General features: G+C 40.4%; 1 protein-coding gene across 4 annotated transcripts in view; it reads right to left on the bottom strand.

The window, feature by feature from the left end:
* Positions 1-19,313, bottom strand: part of PLEKHM3 (pleckstrin homology domain containing M3) — a 184,707-nt gene that overhangs the window by 133,504 nt on the left and 31,890 nt on the right. For all 4 annotated transcript variants that reach the window (XM_072121040.1, XM_072121037.1, XM_072121038.1 and 1 more), the window contains exon 2: positions 14,101-14,739. In XM_072121040.1, the coding sequence (XP_071977141.1) occupies positions 14,101-14,665 (565 nt within the window). In that variant the 5' untranslated portion in view covers positions 14,666-14,739. The remainder of the gene's footprint in view (positions 1-14,100; positions 14,740-19,313) is intronic.

Here is a 19,313-nt window from a genome sequence, read left to right as displayed (position 1 = left end):
CCCCTTCCTCCCAAGGACATATGTTGCATGTGGATTATTAGCATAACCTTACATTTATCCACATTGAACCTCATTTGCCAAGTGGATGACCAAACACTCAGTTTGTCCAAGTCACAATGCTGCCTCCGAAGATCCTCCATTGACTGTATTACACTACATAGCCTGGTGTCATCTGCAAAAATAGACACAGTGCTATTAATTCCTACCTCTATATCATTAAAAGATAAATAACAATAAATAATAGTGGTCTGAGCACTTATAACTGGTGACCATTCTGCGTAGGAATTATTGACCACAACAACTCTTACAATCTTTCAGCCAGTTTTTAATTCAATTGCCAATGATTCTTGACAAACCAATAGACCTTATTTTACTCATCAGGCGTCTATGAGGGACAGTGTTGAATGCCTTTGCAAAGTCAAAGAACACAATATCCACAGCGGCTCCTCTGTCCATGCGTCTGCTCACCTCTTCATAAAAGCAGATCAGGTTAGTCTGACAACTTCTATCCTTAGTAAACCCATGCTGGCTGTCACCTATTATGTTATGTCATATACTCCTGTAACCCTTTGAATATTTTCCCCACAATGGAAGTCAAGCTTACAGGCCTATAAATGCTTGTGAAGTTCTAGAGCTATTTTTAAACATTGGTACCACATTAACCTTGCATCCGTCACTTGGCAACGTATCAGTCATTAGGGAATCTCTAAAGAATCTCTTGGTGAGCCCGTAATGGAAAATAACACCTAAATGTCCGTATCGCCACTTTTATAACATAAAATGTCATTTCATCCTGCAAAAATGACACCTTTCATATCTCAATATGCTATAGTATGAAAAGGTGATTAGTGTCAGAATTTATTTTTTGTACAAAATGGTTTGCATTTTTATTAAAACATGGTACACATCATTTTTTGTTACTTTTTGTCACTTTTACTGCATTTGGAATTTTTTCCCACTTTCCAGTACATGGCACAGAACATTGAATACAATCATTAGGTAGTACAACTTGTTATGCAGAAAACAAGCACTCATACAGCTCTGTAAACAGAAAAATAAAAAAATAATTAATGTTTAGCTAAGAAGGGGAGCAAAAAGAATAAATATATTTACTCCTATTCCTAGCAGACTATGATCCTCATAGTAATATGCTATGAAATCCATTTTTCCACTTCTATTATTCCCAGCCCTTCTATAGTTGATGATACACTATCTGGCAGCAGTGTAGCCAAGGAAGAATTGAATAAAAAAATGTTATAAAAAAAATTCAAAAAAATACAGTTCCTTTATATGACCCTATCTAGCTGGCATAGACAGCCTAAAGGGTAATACAGGCGGTCCCCTATCTAAGAACACCCGACTTGCAGACAACCCCTAGTTACAAATGGCCCTCTAGATGTTGGTCATTTTAGCCCTAGGCTACAGCTGTAACATTTATCACAATGAAGCTTTATTATTAATCCTGTTTCTTATGACAAGCTAACATTTTTTAAATCCAATTGTCACAGAGACCAAAAAAAAATTTGCCTGGAGTTACAATTATAAAATATATAGTTCCAACTTACATACAAATTCAACTTAAGAACAAATCTACAGAACCTATCTTGTACGTAACCTGGGGACTGCCTGTACAGCCCTTGCCAGAACCTAAAATTGATATATTGTGTATTTTATTATGTATACATTTAATATTTTCTTTTAGCTTTATGAGATTGAGCATATATTATATTTTTACTATATAATACACTGTATATTTTATCATGCATTGTGATTATTTTAGCTATTTTCAATACATTTTCTTTTATTTTTTTATCTGGTATCTTTGTTCACCAAGATTATGTCCTATGTTTTCTGTTATCAAAGTGTTCTCTCGGGATCTATACCATTCTCTCCTCTTTTTTATTCCATTATCTATCTGTCTTTGTACTATAAGTGCACATTGAGGTGCTCTCTCTTCCCCTTGTGTGGATGAATTTTTATGGCATTATTAAAATACATTTTGGGTTTTGACTGTTAATATTGGCTGCAAAATTTCTCCTACAACTATCTGAGCAAACATAAAGACAGATAAGGATATAGGAGGATGGCTTACAAGTACATACATCTCTTTCACTCTCCTTGTGTAGTGAAACCAGACATCTAATGTACCATGTATCTTTCTTGAAATATTCATAATGTATTCTAAGTAAAAGAAAATAACAGAGAGAGCCATTACATTTCTTTGAAACTCACACTAATCCCCTTAAAGTGCACATAATGGTTATGCATTTTGTGGCATTTTCCTTTTCTGCTAATCTAATAAGAGGCCGAACAAACCTGAACGGCAATCATGTCCTCGTCTGTGTGTACAGAAGATATTTCCAGCCTTCCTACAAGAAGTCTATTTCTGCTGCCAATGTGCCCTCATTCCCACTTACTATTCTACATAAACCGTAGATGGCTCGGATCATCTGTCCGTGGGCCTCTGTAATGCTAGATCGCTCTATTTTCCCTGAAGTGTGCAGGTCGATTAAATTAAAAAAGAAAAATCTCTTAGGACTTGGGTCAGGATGGAAGCTGGCGAGGAAGAGGCCAATCAAAAGGTTCAATCTTCTTTCCACTCTCAATGAAAACGGTAATACTTTTCCATTTCATTTATTTTCCCCATAGGTGGAACAAAAGAAAGCTAATCACAGTAAATGACCTAACATCTGGGTCGAGCTTTCACATTGTAAATGGTTTAAAGGAGACATACAAAAGGGCAGATGAGACAACAGGAAAGGGCAACGTCCTAGTGCAGAACAGAGATACATAACATTAAGGAAATGTATTCTGGCAACCAAAAAACATATACCAAAGAGTTTTTTTCATATGCTACTTGTTCAGTGGAAGAGAAAAAAAATAAAAAATGCACATATTAATATGAATTATTGAATAAAAAATTAACACCAGAACCTTTAAAAGTTACCAAGTTAACTAATTTCTAAAAAGACACACAACACAGAAATAATTAAAAAGTACAGTGTACCATAAATAAGAGATCCCAGTTCACAGCACTTGAGTCCTTCTATACTACCATAGTACAGTAAGGTTCATACAGGGACATAAATACAGGTAGCGTTAGGTCCATAAATATGTGGACACTGAAACACATTTTATTTAGCCATTTACTGAAACATATTCAAGTTATTGTGATATAATGGACATGGAAATAAAGTCCAGACGTCCTGCTTTCATTTGAGAGCATCCACATTAAAAGATGACGTTTTGAGGAGTGTTGGCTTCTTGACATGTTTTTACCCTGTTTTTAAAAGGGACCAAAACTAATTGGACAATTGACTGAAAGGCAGTTTCAATGGTGTGGGGGATTCATTCATTATGTAATTCTGAAGAGCTCTCCATGCAGGTAAAACAAGCCATCCTTAAAGGGAACCCGTCAGGCAAATTAACCCCCTAAACTAAATATGTTTTCATAAACTGCCATTAGAAAGCATTGCCTATATCCCTTCATTGTCCCTCTACATGCCTGTAAACGTAAGCAATGAGGTCCTAAAGCTGTATGCAAATGACCTGTGACAGAAATAGTGACAATGACCTGAGAGACCTCCTTTAAGCTGTAAAAATCTTTCTTACAAATTGCTACAATACTAGGAGCAGCAAAGTTTACAGTTTAGTAAATCCTGAGAAAGAAAGCGCTAGTGAACTCAATGCAAAAAGAGCTGGACGTCCACGGAAAACAAGAGTGGTGGATGATCGAAGAATAATTTCCATGGTGAAGAGAAACCCCTTCACAAAAGCCAACCAAATGGATAACACTCCCCAGGAGAAAACTGCATGCCAGCTCAGGCATAACATACTTTGGACATATGAAACCAAGATGAACCTCAAACATTATTGATTATTTGATACCGGACAGAAGTATATGGAGGAATTCTAAGGTAATCAGAGACATACCGGGTCATACTGAGACATATCTCAAATCCAGCCAAATGCAGACACACTGATTGGTCAGCATTTCATAACACAGATAGACAATGACCCAAAATATAACGCTAAAGCAACCCAGGCGTTTATTAAAGCAAAGAAGTGAAATATTCTTGAATGACAATGTCTGTCACCTGATCTCAACCCAATTGAACTGCATTTCACCTGTTAACCCCTAACCGATGTGTGATGTATTACCCCGTTTCCCCGAAAATAAGACAGTGTCTTATATTAATTTTTGCTCCTTAAGAGACACTAGGTCTTATTTTCAGGGGATGTCTTATTTTTCCATGAACAAGAATTTACATTTGAAAAAGGGGGGTATTTTTGATATACACTGGCGCAAAGATGTAGATGGGTTGGCCAAAGTGCTTAAATAAGCAAAAAAAGAGAAAGGAAAAAACCTTCGCTGGTAAGGACAGTGTGCCTCTCCACTGCTACAAACACTACTTAAGTAAAAAACAAGGATACCTGCGCTGGCTATAAAATTAGGACTATTAGGTTCGGATAAACGCTATACCACTAACGGATCTACAATGATTTAAACATCAGTGTGCACGATGCACTAACCTGTAAGTGGCACCCCTCCTGTGTGGGAAGTTTGATTGCCTTAGTGTAATAAGAGGGCACAAACGTAAGTTTGGATTAAAACTTAGTCAGATACAGCGAAGCCAACCTCACTAAACGGAAGGAATCAAACTTCCCACACAGGAGGGGTGCCACTTACAGGTTAGTGCATCGTGCACACTGATGTTTTTAATCATTGTAGATCCGTTAGTGGTATAGCGTTTATCCGAACCTAATAGTCCTAATTTTATAGCCAGCGCAGGTATCCTTGTTTTTTACATTTATTGGTGAACAAAAAAAATAAACTTCTAAAACATCCTTATTACTCTCCAAACTCTGAACTATTGGAATTTTTGGCCCCAATCTCTCATCTTTAGCAATAGAACTTTCCTTAAATGAGCACTTCATGTCCATGTAGCAGCTTGTAGCGTATTTGTCCTGCAACAGTCAGTGATTCTGTAAATCTTCCCGCATGTCACAACCTCTTGCAGCATCTAAAAAATCTACTAATACTAATATACGACATGGGGGTCCACCGCAATGGCTGCCGCTATGTCTTATTTTCAGGGGAGGCCTTATATTTCTAAGATTGAACAAAATTGTACTAGGTCTTATTTTCGGGGGATGTCCTATTTTAGGGGAAACAGGGTAGTATGTCACACATCGACTGCAGGTGTAGGAGGATGGCTGAGCCCTCTCCATACAAGGTGAGTGTTTGAGGCACATTACAGCGAACATCCACCAGCAACATTTTAATAGATGATGATGTGGAAAATCCTGTGTACTAGAAATATATGGTAGGATCAATCACACAACCTAGGGTTAAAATACCCTAGGGGGTTTGAAAAACAGTCAAAAAAAAGAAAAGAAAAGTTAAAAAATAAAAAAGATAAAAAAAACCTAAAAATTCAAATCACCCCCTTTCCCTAGAACAGATTTAAAACAAAATAAACATTGCCACGTACCAAAATGCTTGATCTATCAAAATATAAAAACGGTTATTCCTGGCTGTGCACTTCATAATACAATAAAACCTATATAAATTTGGTATCACAGTGGTCATACTGAAAGAATTAAGTACCGTATATACTCGAGTATAAGCCGACCCAAGTATAAGCCGAGGCCCCTAATTTTACCACAAAAACCTATATATTTTTTACTCGAGTATAAGCCGAGTTTGGGTTTTCAGCACATTTTTGTGCTGAAATACTAGGCTTATACTCGAGTATATAAGGTAGACGTGTCATTTGGAGTGCACAGTGAAAGCCGTAAAAAACTGAGCCCACAAGAAGGTGACGCAGTTGCATTTTTTTGCCAATTTTACCACATTTGGATTTTTTTTCCAGCTTCCACGTACACAGCATGGAATAATAAATAGCATGAATGAGAAGTAAAATATGTTATACAGAAAATAAGCCCTCACACAGCTCTGTATAGAGTGAAAAATAAATGAAAAAAATGCTGCAACGCAAAGTGGTTAAACAACATTTTTACCAATTTGTGAGTAGAGATACTTTTGGATAAAGAAGGATACCCTTGTGGGATATGGGCTCTATATCCATTTTTATGAAAAAGGTGGTCACGAGTTCCCTTTAACACATATTGTCACTATCCCCTATAGGCCTCGTACTCGTAAGTTCCCTTTAAGCAAATTTTTGGATTGTGAAAGGAAATCCACTTAAACATAGGGATAACCCACATCCTTCGTGGCCCAGTGCTACAAAGCAACTGTGATACCTGCTGTGCTGCCCCTACTTCAGCTGAAGCATTCCTGGCGGTAAATACTAGGCAGGTAATTTATTTATAAGCCACATATCCCTCTAGAAGTCTATCTCACTTGTCAGGAATTCAGTGGTTATATTTGTTACAGGTCTTTCATGATATAATCAAGGTACTATAAATATATACCCAGTTTCCCTGAAGTAAGATACCCCCCAAAAGACCTAGTGTCATTGGGCCGTCATGACTGCTGCGTTCTCTGTCACAACGTGAGATGTAGACTTATAGGGATCTGTTTGTCCCTATAAGTTGGAATGGTGGTGTAAAAATATATTTGAAATATACACTCACCGGCCACTTTATTAGGTACACCTGTCCAACTGCTAGTTAACACTTAATTTCTAATCATCCAATCACATGGTGGCAACTCTGTGCATTTAGGCATGTAGACATGGTCAAGACAATCTACTGCAGTTCAAACCGAGCATCAGTATGGGGAAGAAAGATGATTTGAGTGCCTTTGAACGTGGCATGGTTGTTGGTGCCAGAAGGGCTGGTCTGAGTATTTCAGAAACTGCTGATCTACTGGGATTTTCACGCACAACCATCTCTAGGGTTTACAGAGAATGGTCCGAAAAAGAAAAACATCCAGTGAGTGGCAGTTCTGTGGGGGCGGAAATGCCTTGTTGATGCCAGAGGTCAGAGGAGAATGGGCAGACTGGTTCGAGCTGATATAAAGGCAACAGTGACTCAAATCACCACCCGTTACAACCAAGGTAGGCAGAAGAGCATCTCTGAATGCACAGTACGTCGAACTTTGAGGAAGATGGGCTACAGCAGCAGAAGACCACACCGGGTGCCACTCCTTTCAGCTAAGAACAGGAAACTGAGGCTACAATTTGCACAAGCTCATCGAAATTGGACAGTAGAAGATTGGAAAAACGTTGCCTGGTCTGATCAGTCTCGATTTCTGCTGCGACATTCGGATGGTAGGGTCAGAATTTGGTGTCAACAACATGAAAGCATGGATCCATCCTGCCTTGTATCAACGGTTCAGGCTGGTGGTGGTGGTGTCATGGTGTGGGGAATATTTTCTTGGCACTCTTTGTGCCCCTTGGTACCAATTGAGCATCGTTGCAACGCCAGAGCCTACCTGAGTATTGTTGCTGACCATGTCCATCCCTTTATGACCACAATGTACCCAACATCTGATGGCTACTTTCAGCAGGATAATGTGCCATGTCATAAAGCTGGAATCATCTCAGACTGGTTTCTTGAATATGACAATGAGTTCACTGTACTCAAATGGCCTCCACAGTCACCAGATCTCAATCCAATAGAGCATCTTTGGGATGTGGTGGAACGGGAGATTCGCATCATGGATGTGCAGCCGACAAATCTGCAGCAACTGTGTGATGCCATCATGTCAATATGGACCAAAATCTCTGAGGAATGCTTCCAGCACCTTGTTGAATCTATGCCATGAAGAATTGAGGCAGTTCTGAAGGCAAAAGGGGGTCCAACCCGTTACTAGCATGGTGTACCTAATAAAGTGGCCGGTGAGTGTATTTGTTCTGCCTTCTGATCTGTGTAAACAACCATTGTTTTGGCAGGTCAACCCCTTTTACATCAACCTGGTACGAGTGTTTTTGGTTTTCTACTAAGTGTAAATGTTCTCCTCACTTCTACTGGGGAGGCAGAACACTGCACTAAATTGGACACATGATCTAGGCAAACACACAGAACGCCATCTAATAAAAATGAGAAATAAAAAGTACAATTCAATTACCTATTAGTATGACTGCACATAGATCCTGTATAAGGTCAGCTCCATCCAAGCAAAGTAATAATTACATTTAATATAAGCATGTATGTGAAAGCGGAACAGTGCGCCATTGTGCAGAGCCTGATATTGTGTAAAGATAATAAAAATGAACAGATTTGCAATTACATTAATAAGTCACGTAATGCTCTCTATGCGGACAGCTGAAAGCACTTTGTAGAAACAAATTAGGCGTTATTACTGTCCGTCATAATAGGATTACACTGATTTTATCTTGCAGTGAAAGATTGACAAAAGTCATATTTTATCCACCATTAATGAAATAAAGCCCAATGTAATTGATATTTAAGGTCATTTCTATGGAAGATGTCCTCTTCTGAAAACAGAAGGCGTGTGGCTCTCCCGCTTTCATTTTATCCATGAAATGACAAATTGTTTGATTTTCCAGCTTTTATTTCAGCAAATAAAGCATGAGAAGCCAAAGCCTAATGGCAGCAGTGTAACATCTATGAAGATGAATAGCTGATTATTTCCCCAGTGTTGTATCCCCCACTACCAGAAGTAAAGCTGGACCTTGTACACTACTCAACCTCCATTTCTTCTGTGGTCTTGTCTATAGAGAGAAGGAATAAAATAGGAATATTACACCTCCTTTGATACTACAGTGGCTTGGAGTCTAAATACAGAGTGGGCAAAGGCATAGTCTTTTACCAAGTGTATCATTGCTAGAGTATACAGTAAGTTCATATAGTCCTATAGTTAACATTAAAGGGAACCTACCACCACGAATCTACCTATAAAGGTAGATCGGGTGGTAGGTGGATGTATGGGACGTGAGGATAGCCCTTTTTAGAGCTAATCCTCACGTCCCCGCTAGCCTAGCATAAACTTTATTGCCCTAATATGTTAATTTAATTAAGCGGCTACCGGGGCGTGGAGTAGCCGGACACGAGGCTACACGGCGCGGCTACTCCACGCCCCAGTAGCTGCTTTCCCCCGCCTACCCTGTGATCTTCGGCGCGCAGCTCCTGGCAGCTGCGCGCCCTCGTCCGAGAAGCCGGAGTTCTGCGCATGCGCAGTAACTCCGGCCAAGATGCGCGATCTCGGGAACGAGGCCGGAGTTACTGCGCATGCGCAGAACTCCGGCTTCTCGGACGAGGGCGCGCAGCTGCCAGGAGCTGCGCGCCGAAGATCACAGGGTAGGCGGGGGAAAGCAGCTACTGGGGCGTGGAGTAGCCGCGCCGTGTAGCCTCGTGTCCGGCTACTCCACGCCCCGGTAGCCGCTTAATTAAATTAACATATTAGGGCAATAAAGTTTATGCTAGGCTAGCGGGGACGTGAGGATTAGCTCTAAAAAGGGCTATCCTCACGTCCCATACATCCACCTACCACCCGATCTACCTTTATAGGTAGATTCGTGGTGGTAGGTGCCCTTTAACCCCTTTGTGACTGATGGTCATTGGAGCCTGAATGTCCAGGTTTGCACTTCTTTAAATGACAATTTCTCTGGAAAACCTTTAAATATTATAACAATTTTTACTTTGAAATGTGAGACTTCTTCATATTGTAGTTTTATTAATTACATATATTTTTCTTTATAAAATTTGCCTATAATTGACTACAAATGTGAAAAAATAAGCTTTTTTGTCACTTTCCTGATACATTTTTAATAAGTAAAAACTTTTACCAAAATATGTTATAAATATGTGCAGCATTATGTACAGCAGTCGTGAAGGGATTAAGTCATCATAAGAGATGAGCGACCAATCATAGGCACGGCTTGTTGCTATGTGTGTTAATTTGTAGGATTGGGTGGTCAGCCTGATTCTTTATCAAATTTTTCAAAACATGCCTGAAATTTTTGTTAAAAACAACCTGAATACACACATGCAGTGTTGATCCAGCGACATTTCAGAGTATCCTGTCCTCGCTGTGCAGTCACCTGTCTTAACCTTAGCCATGGCTCTCTATTGGTACTGCACCAGCTATCGATACAGTCATACCCACCCACTCACTCACTCAGACCAATGAGCAGGGGGTCACATCACGTCAGCTTATACACTAGTCAATAGAAAAAAAATAAACTCCCCAATGTCGGCGCGGCTCCTCTGCTGTCTTCTCAGGGATGCTCCAGTCCACGCGGCTCCTCTTCTCTCTGCTGTAACAAGCGACAGAGACGTGGGCATGCGCTGTGGCGGCCGGCACATACTATGACTTAGGGGCTGGCTAATAAAGGGGGCTGGATGGCTGTATACTAAATGGGGATGGCTGGTTGTACCGTAAAGGGGGCTGGCTGGCTAAAAAAGAGGGCTGGCTGGCTGTATACTACAGGGGACTGGCTGGATATATACTAAAGGGGGCTGGCTGGCTATATACTAAAGGGGGTTGGCTGTATAGTACTGGGGACTTGCTGGCTATATACTGGGAGGCTGTGACCAATGCATTTCCCATCCTTGGCTTACACTGGAGTCAATAGGTTTTCCCAATTGTTGGTAGTAAAATGAGGGGCCTCGGCTTATACTCTGGTCGGCTTATACTCTCCTGATAATGTTGAGAGATGCCTGGGAGAGGGGAGGAGCGAAGGCATACAGCAGCGTGGAGCAGGGTTTGGTTGGGCTGGAGGACAGTACAGGGCCAAGTGGTAGTAGCAGGATGGGAGCTTGCAAATGGCTTTTTTTTTTACCTTGTTCTGCCGAATTGTGGAGCAATTGTGCGGCTGAAGTCTCACAGCCGCACAAACTAATGAAATATGTGCATTCACATACAGGCCCTTTGGATCCAGCTCGGGCCTGTACACAGTGTCGCCCCCTGTGGCGGTGCCCATTGACACATGTGACAGGGATGTCAGACTCAGGTAATGTCCGGACCAGGAATCGCACACTGATCTTGGGACCCTGTGAGGATTCCCCCCCCCCCCCCCCCGTATCCCTCTCCCTCATATCCCCGAGGTTCACACTTACTGGAAGGAAGTAGGGGAGATCCTGCCCAGCACCCGCCGGATCTCCCATGCAGAGCCATGCACAAGCCTGACTAAACCATCCGGGACACTATGCTTCAGGGAGATACACAGACCCGACCAATTTACCAGTGATACTTTACAGTCAATTGCCAGGCTCACTTTTATGCATGGCAATTATTCTGGGGAGTAATGGCGCCTCATCATGCGTCTATGACGCTTGGTGAGGCGTTAATGCGACCTCTGCACTCATGCATACATATATCGAGCATATACACACACATACAGTGCCTGTTACAAAACAAACAGCATATATACAAGGTAAATACACACACATCACATAATATATGCATCACATATATGTTATATACTATCTGCAGCATAATACGTATATAATGGTGCACATTCTCCACTTTTAACTGTGTCTGGACGGATGATGGGCCCCCTGACACTGTGGGAACCAAAGCAGCTGCTATGGCTGCTACCACTGTAGTTACACCCCTGCCTTTAAGTTCTAAGCTCAGTATAGGCAGTCCCTGGGTCACATACAAGATAGGTTCAACTTAAGTTGAGTTTGTATGCAAGTCGAATATGGTATATTTTACAATTGTAGCTACAGACAAAAGAAAATTTCGTCCCTGTAACAGTTGAATTTTAAAAATTTTGTGCTGTCATGGAAACAAGGACTATCAAAAAAGCTCCATTGCAGACATCTTACAGCTGATCATTGCAGCCTGGTGCTAAAGTAAAAGAATCCAGAGAGCTCCACCAGGGGTCACAGTGGGCAGAGAGGCCCATCTATAACTAGGGGTTGTCTGTAAATCGGGTGTCCAAAGTGGGACCGCCTGTAATAGAAACCTTACTCGGTGAGGGATTGCCTTGGTTTTTAGCATGTTATTTTTTTTTGTTGACTATGGAATAACTTCTTAGTAATGTGATGAACAAGTTTTAAATATTCAATCAATAAAGGGCTCAACCACCAATTTGAGACCTTGCCAATATTTAGCCACTCCAGACAATTTATTCCAAAATGTAACAATTTTATTAATCACAATACACCATAATAGTGTGTTGGATAGCGTGCCCTGGTTGACAGTGCAATACGGTTGGTGGTTGCTATTGTTTGGCTAAGTAATTGTTTCTTTATTTTGTGCTTTGCAAACAGGGCCGGTTCTAGACAAAGTGGGGCCCTGGGCAAAACTAAAAGTGGGGCCCCAAAATAAAACTATTTTATGACCAGTCACAGTCTGTAAGAGGCTCCCTTTAGTATGGTAAAACAAACTGTAATATGGGAGAATTTTATAGGAAAATGATAATAGGGAGATTGATGGGCAGCACAGTGGCTCAGTAGTTAGCACTACAGCCTTGCAGTGCTGGTCAACATCTGCAAAGAGTCCTCTGTTTTGCTCCCACACTCCAAAAAATTACTGGTAGGTTGAATAGTTTGTGAGCCCCATGGGGAAAGGGACTGATCTGGCAAGCTCTGTGCAGCGCTGCGTAATCTGAGTGCGCTATATAAATAAAGAATGATTAATTATAATTATTATGATAGAAGATAAATATGAAAGATGATAGAGATTTCTAGATGCAGAACTATAAAGTAGATTGTATATATAATAGATAAGAGAGATAAATACGGTAGAAGAGAAATAGAAGATTGATTAATAAATAGAGAAAAAGCAAGATATGTAAATGGTCAGATTATAGGAGATAGATAACTAGACAGATAGATATATAGACAGGAGATAGATGATAAGCATCTTCACCTGGGAATTCAACCAATGGGAAATTACAGCAAAAAGAATTAAAGTAAACCGCAGCAAACCATATATTTTCTGAAAGAAGACATTTGCACCATTTTCAAACTTGCATTAAAGAGTTTATAAACAAATGCGCCTTCATGCAATTTTGATTCAAACTGAAACATTTTATAAAAAAATACTTAAAATTGACTTTAATAGCAAAAAATGTGCTCCAAACTGAAAATATTTACCTTCATATCTCCTAAATGTAATAGATGGAAATGTGTAGAGTTCACAAATGCCTCATATTGATACGTTCACAAGAACAAATCATCATAATATCAAACAACTAACAACGTTCACATGAACAAATCATCATAATATCAAACAACTAAATATCTGCTTTTCAGCTAGAAATTTTAAGACACAACATGCAAAATAACGAGACACATTTTTTAAGCACTCCCCCAGTCCACACAGAGCATAGTACATACACCACCAAAAAGTTTTTGTATAAAAAATAGGTTTTACAGAAAAATGTGTTATATAGTACCTTTCAATACCATGTGCTGTGTGACTAGGCACTCGTCACCTGGGAGTGGCTGGAAGGAGCAGTTCCCCCCCCCCCCCCACCCTGGTGAATCCGCTCCTCCATGTGTCCTTTTCAAATAAATGAATAACTCCCATCACTCGGGAGTGATTCTAGAGCAGGAGGCGTCGCTAAGCCAAGTGATGGGGTTTATTCATTTATTTGAAAAGGACACATGGAGGAGCAGTTTCTCAAGGTTGGGGGGGAAACTGCTCCTTTACAACCACTCCCAGGTGCCTAGTCATAGAGCAGATGGTACGTGTATGTGCTATGCTCTGTGGGGACTGGGGGAGTACTTAAAATAGGTCTCCTGGTGACAGGTTCCCTTTTATTTATGTTCTGGTGACTTGTGATTAATAAAATTGTTACACTTTGGAATAAATTATTGTTTGTAGTAACTTTTATACTAGCCTTGATCCAGTGCTCCCGGCGCCTGTGCAATGAAGCTGCATTACTACACTCCGGCTTCACTGCGCATGTGTCGTAGGTTTGCCACTTGCACAATGAAGCTGAGGTGTATTATTCTGGTCTCACTGAATTATTGGATTGAAGACATTTTAACTGGCGAGTGCTGCAGTTTACTTCCTACAATCTAGCTTCAACATCCAATACTGATGGTAAACAGAAGCCCTTCCCATTGTTATTTACAACATAAAATATAGCCTTCTAAAGCACATTATTTTTCCATTCAAATATAAAGGGAATGACCAACAGACATACAACCAACAGTGTTGTGAACTGGTTACACCAATAGAATTCAGATAAAGTAAGACTTGCGTACCATCATTTCCTTCAATGTCTCTGGTGAAGTGAACCCCTTGGCTCGATGACCGCTGCAATGGGGCAGGCTTGCGGACATTATTCCAGTCCACATGACTGACATCAGAGCGAGACCTGTTGTGCCCTCGTCTAAATTTTGTAGTCTCTTCGGTGGAGGCTGCAGTCTCATTAACCGAGCGTGGCCTGTCACGTCTACGATGACAAGTTGTAAAAAAACTAAATGATGAAGAGTCTTTTTCTTCTCCATTAAGCGAGGGTACATCTGGAAATGTTTTTCTGGTTGATGAAAACTGTTCTATGGCATGAATACCATTCTTAGCTTTGGCATCAAAGAGGCTACTTTTGCATCGTTCCCAAATGATGCTACTTTGAGAGCTATTGGCATTCTGACCATCAGCGTGCTGCTTGATCTTATCAGAGATGTCATTTCCCAAGAGTTCTGGGACATCATGAATGCCAAAGACTTCAGACTGATGACCCACGTGTTCTAGATTATCAAATGAATTGAAGAAGTCTTCAGTGACCTCAAGTGCTGGACTAATGTCATCTACTTCCAAAGCCTCCATCCTTTGCTGATGTTGCAGTTAATGACAAAACATAACCAGACCTGATGTACAGTTGTGACTATCAGATAGAAACCCTGTTTGAAAAACAAAACAAGAAAAAAACATATTAGTTTCTTGTGAGTAGCAAGATTTCCCATGACAATAATCCTTGCTATTGTAAAAATAAGAATATATTTCAACCCTTTAATGACCATTCCCTTTTTCGTTTTTGCGTTTTCATTTTTCACTCCCCACCTTCAAAAATCTATAACTTTTTTATTTTTCCATGTAAAGAGCTGTGTGAGAGCTTCGTAAAAAATTGAACTTCATATTGACGGGATTTACCTTGCCATGGCATGTACAGGCAGCTCCTGGGTTACGTACAAGATAGGTTCTGTAGGTTTGTTCTCAAGTTGAATTTGTATGCAAGTTGGAACTGTATACTTTATAATTGTAGATGCAGACAATTTTTTTTCGTCTCTGTGACAGTTGGATTTAAAAAAATGTTGGGTTGTTATAAGAACCAGGATTAAAAATAAAGCTTACATGCAGACACCTTTGATTACTTATATAGCTGGTTATTGTAGCCTAAAGCTAAAGTACAGTAAATTCCCAACATCCAGAGGTCTGTTTGTAACTAGGGGTCATCTGTAAGTAGGGGAGCGCATGTACTGGGTGTCACGGGTGCCTCTGTGACCTCCCTCCCAGGTCGCAGGGGCACCCGTGCCGCGCCTCACGGCTGCTCCGGTCCCCTGGTTTCTTACTTACCCCGTCCCGTTCCCACGCCGACTCCGGCAGCACTAACTGGCGCTGGCCATTTTCACTAAAACTACTTAAGCCTGCCTCTTCCTGTATCTCTTGCCGGATATTTGTGCCTCACAGCCTGAGAGAAAGCTTTACTGCGATTAGCCTGCGTTCCTGTGTCTCCTGCGTTCCTGTGTCCCTCCGTGTTCCAGTGTTACCTGAGCTCCTCCGTGTTCCTGTGTACCAGTGTTCCTCCGTGCTGCTGTCCTGTGTGCTGTGTTCCCGTACTCCTCTGCTTGGACCTCCTGTTGCTGACCCCGGATTGAACTCTGACGTTGCATCTCTGCCGCCTGCCCTGACCCTGTGCCTGGACTTTGACCACGAGATTGATTGCCATTCTTGTACCTCAACCTTGGCCACCACTGCAGACAAGTCACGCCTGAGGAACGACCTGGTGGTACCACACCGCAGCTTGTCTAACCCGCTTTGCGGCGGGCTCTGGTGAAAACCGGGTACCACTTAAACTCCGGTCCCAGGTGGCTTTAGTCATCGTCTGCAGTGGTCCAGTGAATCCACAACCCGCAAGCCTGACACTGGGAAGCAGCAAAAAAAATTCCAAGTGGTGAAATTGGAGAAAAAATTGGTGAAAAAATGTTTTTGTGCCGTTTTCTTGTGAGTTTGGAATTTATAGCTTTCACTGTGCACCCCAAATGATACGTCTACTTTATTCTTTGGGTCGGTACCCAAATAATAATTATGTTTTCATGCATTTACAAAAATGAAAACTTCCTTTTAAAAAAAAAAAATCCTTCATTTTGCTATCTTCTGGTGCTAATAACTTTTTCATACTTCAGTGTACGGAGTAGTGTGTGGCGTCGTTTTTTGGGACGTTTGATGAAATATTCAATGCTACCATTTTAACGACTAAGTCCTTTTGATCACTTTTTAATGAATTTTAAAAATGGCAAAAAAGTGGTGTTTTTAGAATTTGGGCGCTATTTTCCTTTACATCTAAAATGCCAAAAAAAAGAGCTTTATTATATTTTGATAGATCAAAAATTTTGGGATGCGGCTATACCCAACATGTTTATGCTTGTTTGGTTATATTTCTATCACTCTAGGAAAATTAGGGGAGTGATTTAAATTTTAAGATTTTTTTAATTTCATTTTTTTTTTACTATTTTACCTCATACCTTTTATTAGACCTCATAGGAAACTTTAACCGTGGTTGTATGATTGATCCTACTATACTACAGTATGGCTGTATATGGGATATTATATATCATCTATTACAATGTAAAATCAGACAGTATCGGGTCTTGTATGACCTGAGGCTGTCATGGTATCCGCCCCCGATGACTTCACAGTTTGCGGTTATTGAATCCAAGATTGTGCCGCTGGGAGGCATTTACAGGGTTAACACCCGCAATCGGTGACAACACCAACCGCAGGTGTGACTGGTGGGTGTTTGCTGCAAAAAGGAGAGAGTTCAGCCAGTGAGACCACTCCATACACCCACAGTCAACGTGTGACGCACAGATACGTCACGCATAGGTAAGGGATTAAGAATGCAGTATATTTAGAGAAAACGGTACATCATTAGCCTCTGTTAGATCTAACAGTTACCGTATGTATGAAGATTTTCATAAACCCAGCTCACTAAATGAGTTAGGAAAAAAAAATAGGAGACATAGAAACTTTTTTCCCATAAGGGGAACCTGTCAGTTAAATTACCACCCCTGAAAACTAAATTGGCCCATATATTGCCACTCTCCATGCCTGTAAACGTAAACATTCATTTCCTTCATGCACATGACCTGAGGTGACCTTAATCTGCGGCCTCCCTGCAGCTGCAGTCCGGCATATTCAATAATTTCCTGCACAGCCACCTCTCCCAGCGCTGAATAACAGCCAATAATGATCCAATATGCGGAGCTCTGTGTAGCTACTTTTGCAGGCTGCCCTCCCCCATGCAGCATGTGAGAGAAGCAGAGATTCCCCTTTGTATTGAGGAAGGGAGTTCAGGTACTTATGTAACTGCTGCATTATCTGTGTCTCTCAAAGGCAGCAGATAAAGCAAAAGAACTACTAATGCAATGTTTTACTTTACATACACACCTTTATCAGCTTCTTTTCTGCCTTTTTGTATGTAAAAATAATTCAGTTTATGTGGCAGAGATAGACAAGATAGGTTAATTAAAAACTCAGGAAGTGTTATTTGCCATGAAATGGAAACACTTTACAAAATGTTCAAATGTGTGTAAGCTAAAATCTTGAGCATCCTCATATTGAGGGTTGCAGAGATCATTTAGTGGTAGACATTTGCATTATCATATTTATGTTTTGGGTATTTGTGTATCACATGTTTTGTGCATCATGTTATTGTGTTCTCCTTTTAACCTTAAAAACATGGACTTAAAAGACCCTTTTTTGTGTTTCCCCTGCTCAAATCCCAAAAGACATAATTTTATTATTTTTTGTCTAACATGGGCACTGACTTCCATTCTGACTTGCGTCGCTTTATATGGTCATAACTTTTGAACTCTGTTACTTATCAAAGTGATTCTGAGATTGTTTTTTCTCCACATGTTGTGCTTCATTTTAGTGGTAAAAGTTGGATGATAAGTTTTGCGTTTATTTACAAAAAAAAGAAATTTTTTTTTGAAAATTCAAAATCACCACGTTTTCAGGCAGATAGATTTACCACCTAAATAAGTTGCTGAATAACATTTTCCATATGTCAACTTTACATTTTCATAATTTTTTAAATGTTTGAAAAATTTATTTTGATGTCACGCGGCTTACAAATCGAATATCGATTTTCTGTATTTTCAGAATTGACCATTTTGGGGATAAATACCGTTTTGAATGAGCGGGAAGGGGTTAAAGAGTTCCAGGATGTTGTCCCAGAAGCTGCATGGATCAGCTGTCCATCATGCTTTGCAAAACAGGGTTGGGCTGCAGAGAACTGGGTGTGGCTCGGAATGGAATAAAATACCTGTTTTACCACTTGTTTTTTATTAAAAATTTTAGGCAATTCAGTATAAAAAAGATGATAAAATTATTATTAAACACCTTTTTTAAGGAAACCGCATTTGCCATTGGTCAGGCTCCATTAACACTTATTGTGCCCTGAGGCCCTCAGACTCAATTGCATAATTGTAAAAGCATTATTTTGTAAAAACCAGGGCAGAAAAAGCTAAAAGAAGAGCAGATTGTGCCAGAGGGGGCACACACCACTATGATAGCATGGTTTAAAATCCCTAATCATGGTGGTAGATGTCCTTTTAGTGTTTAATGTATTCTGAGCTGTAACTATTAATGTTTACTTTATCAATATACATAGTATCATAGTATAAAAAAACAGCAAAAAGACGCACGTTCAACCTTTAAGAATAAAATTTTTCCCCATAACCCGTGATATTTTTTCTCTCCAGAAAGTCATACAGGCCCCTAGTCCTACAGAGTTTCATAGTCTCACTGCTCTTACAGTAAAGAACCTTTGTCTATTTTGATGGTAGAATTGCCTCTCCTCCATGCGTAGAGGATGCCCCCTTGTCCTGGTCACAGGCCTAGGTATACAAAGATATTTGGAGAGATCTTTATACTGCCCGTTCAGGTATTTGTACATTGCAATGAGGTCTCCCCTCAGTCATTTTTTTTCTAAACTGAATAATCCCAAATTTTGTAATCTGTCATTGTATTCTAGTGCCCCCATTCCCCTAATAATCGTGGTTGCTCTCCTCTGCAACCGTTCCCGTTCTACTAAATCCTTTTTATCCACTGGTGCCCAAATCTATACACAATGGGGCACATTTACTTACCCGACCTGTTGACATCGCCAAACCGGAATGTCCGACGAGGATTCATAGCTGCCTCAATTCACTAAGATCGCGCGTCCAATTTCCTCCATGTGGTGCTTCCC

The sequence above is a fragment of the Engystomops pustulosus genome, chromosome 8 (assembly GCF_040894005.1).
Source record: "Engystomops pustulosus chromosome 8, aEngPut4.maternal, whole genome shotgun sequence".
NCBI classification, from domain to species: Eukaryota; Metazoa; Chordata; class Amphibia; order Anura; family Leptodactylidae; genus Engystomops; species Engystomops pustulosus.
The sequence above is the reverse complement of the archived record's forward strand: the minus strand, read 5'-3'. Positions and strand labels throughout refer to the sequence as shown.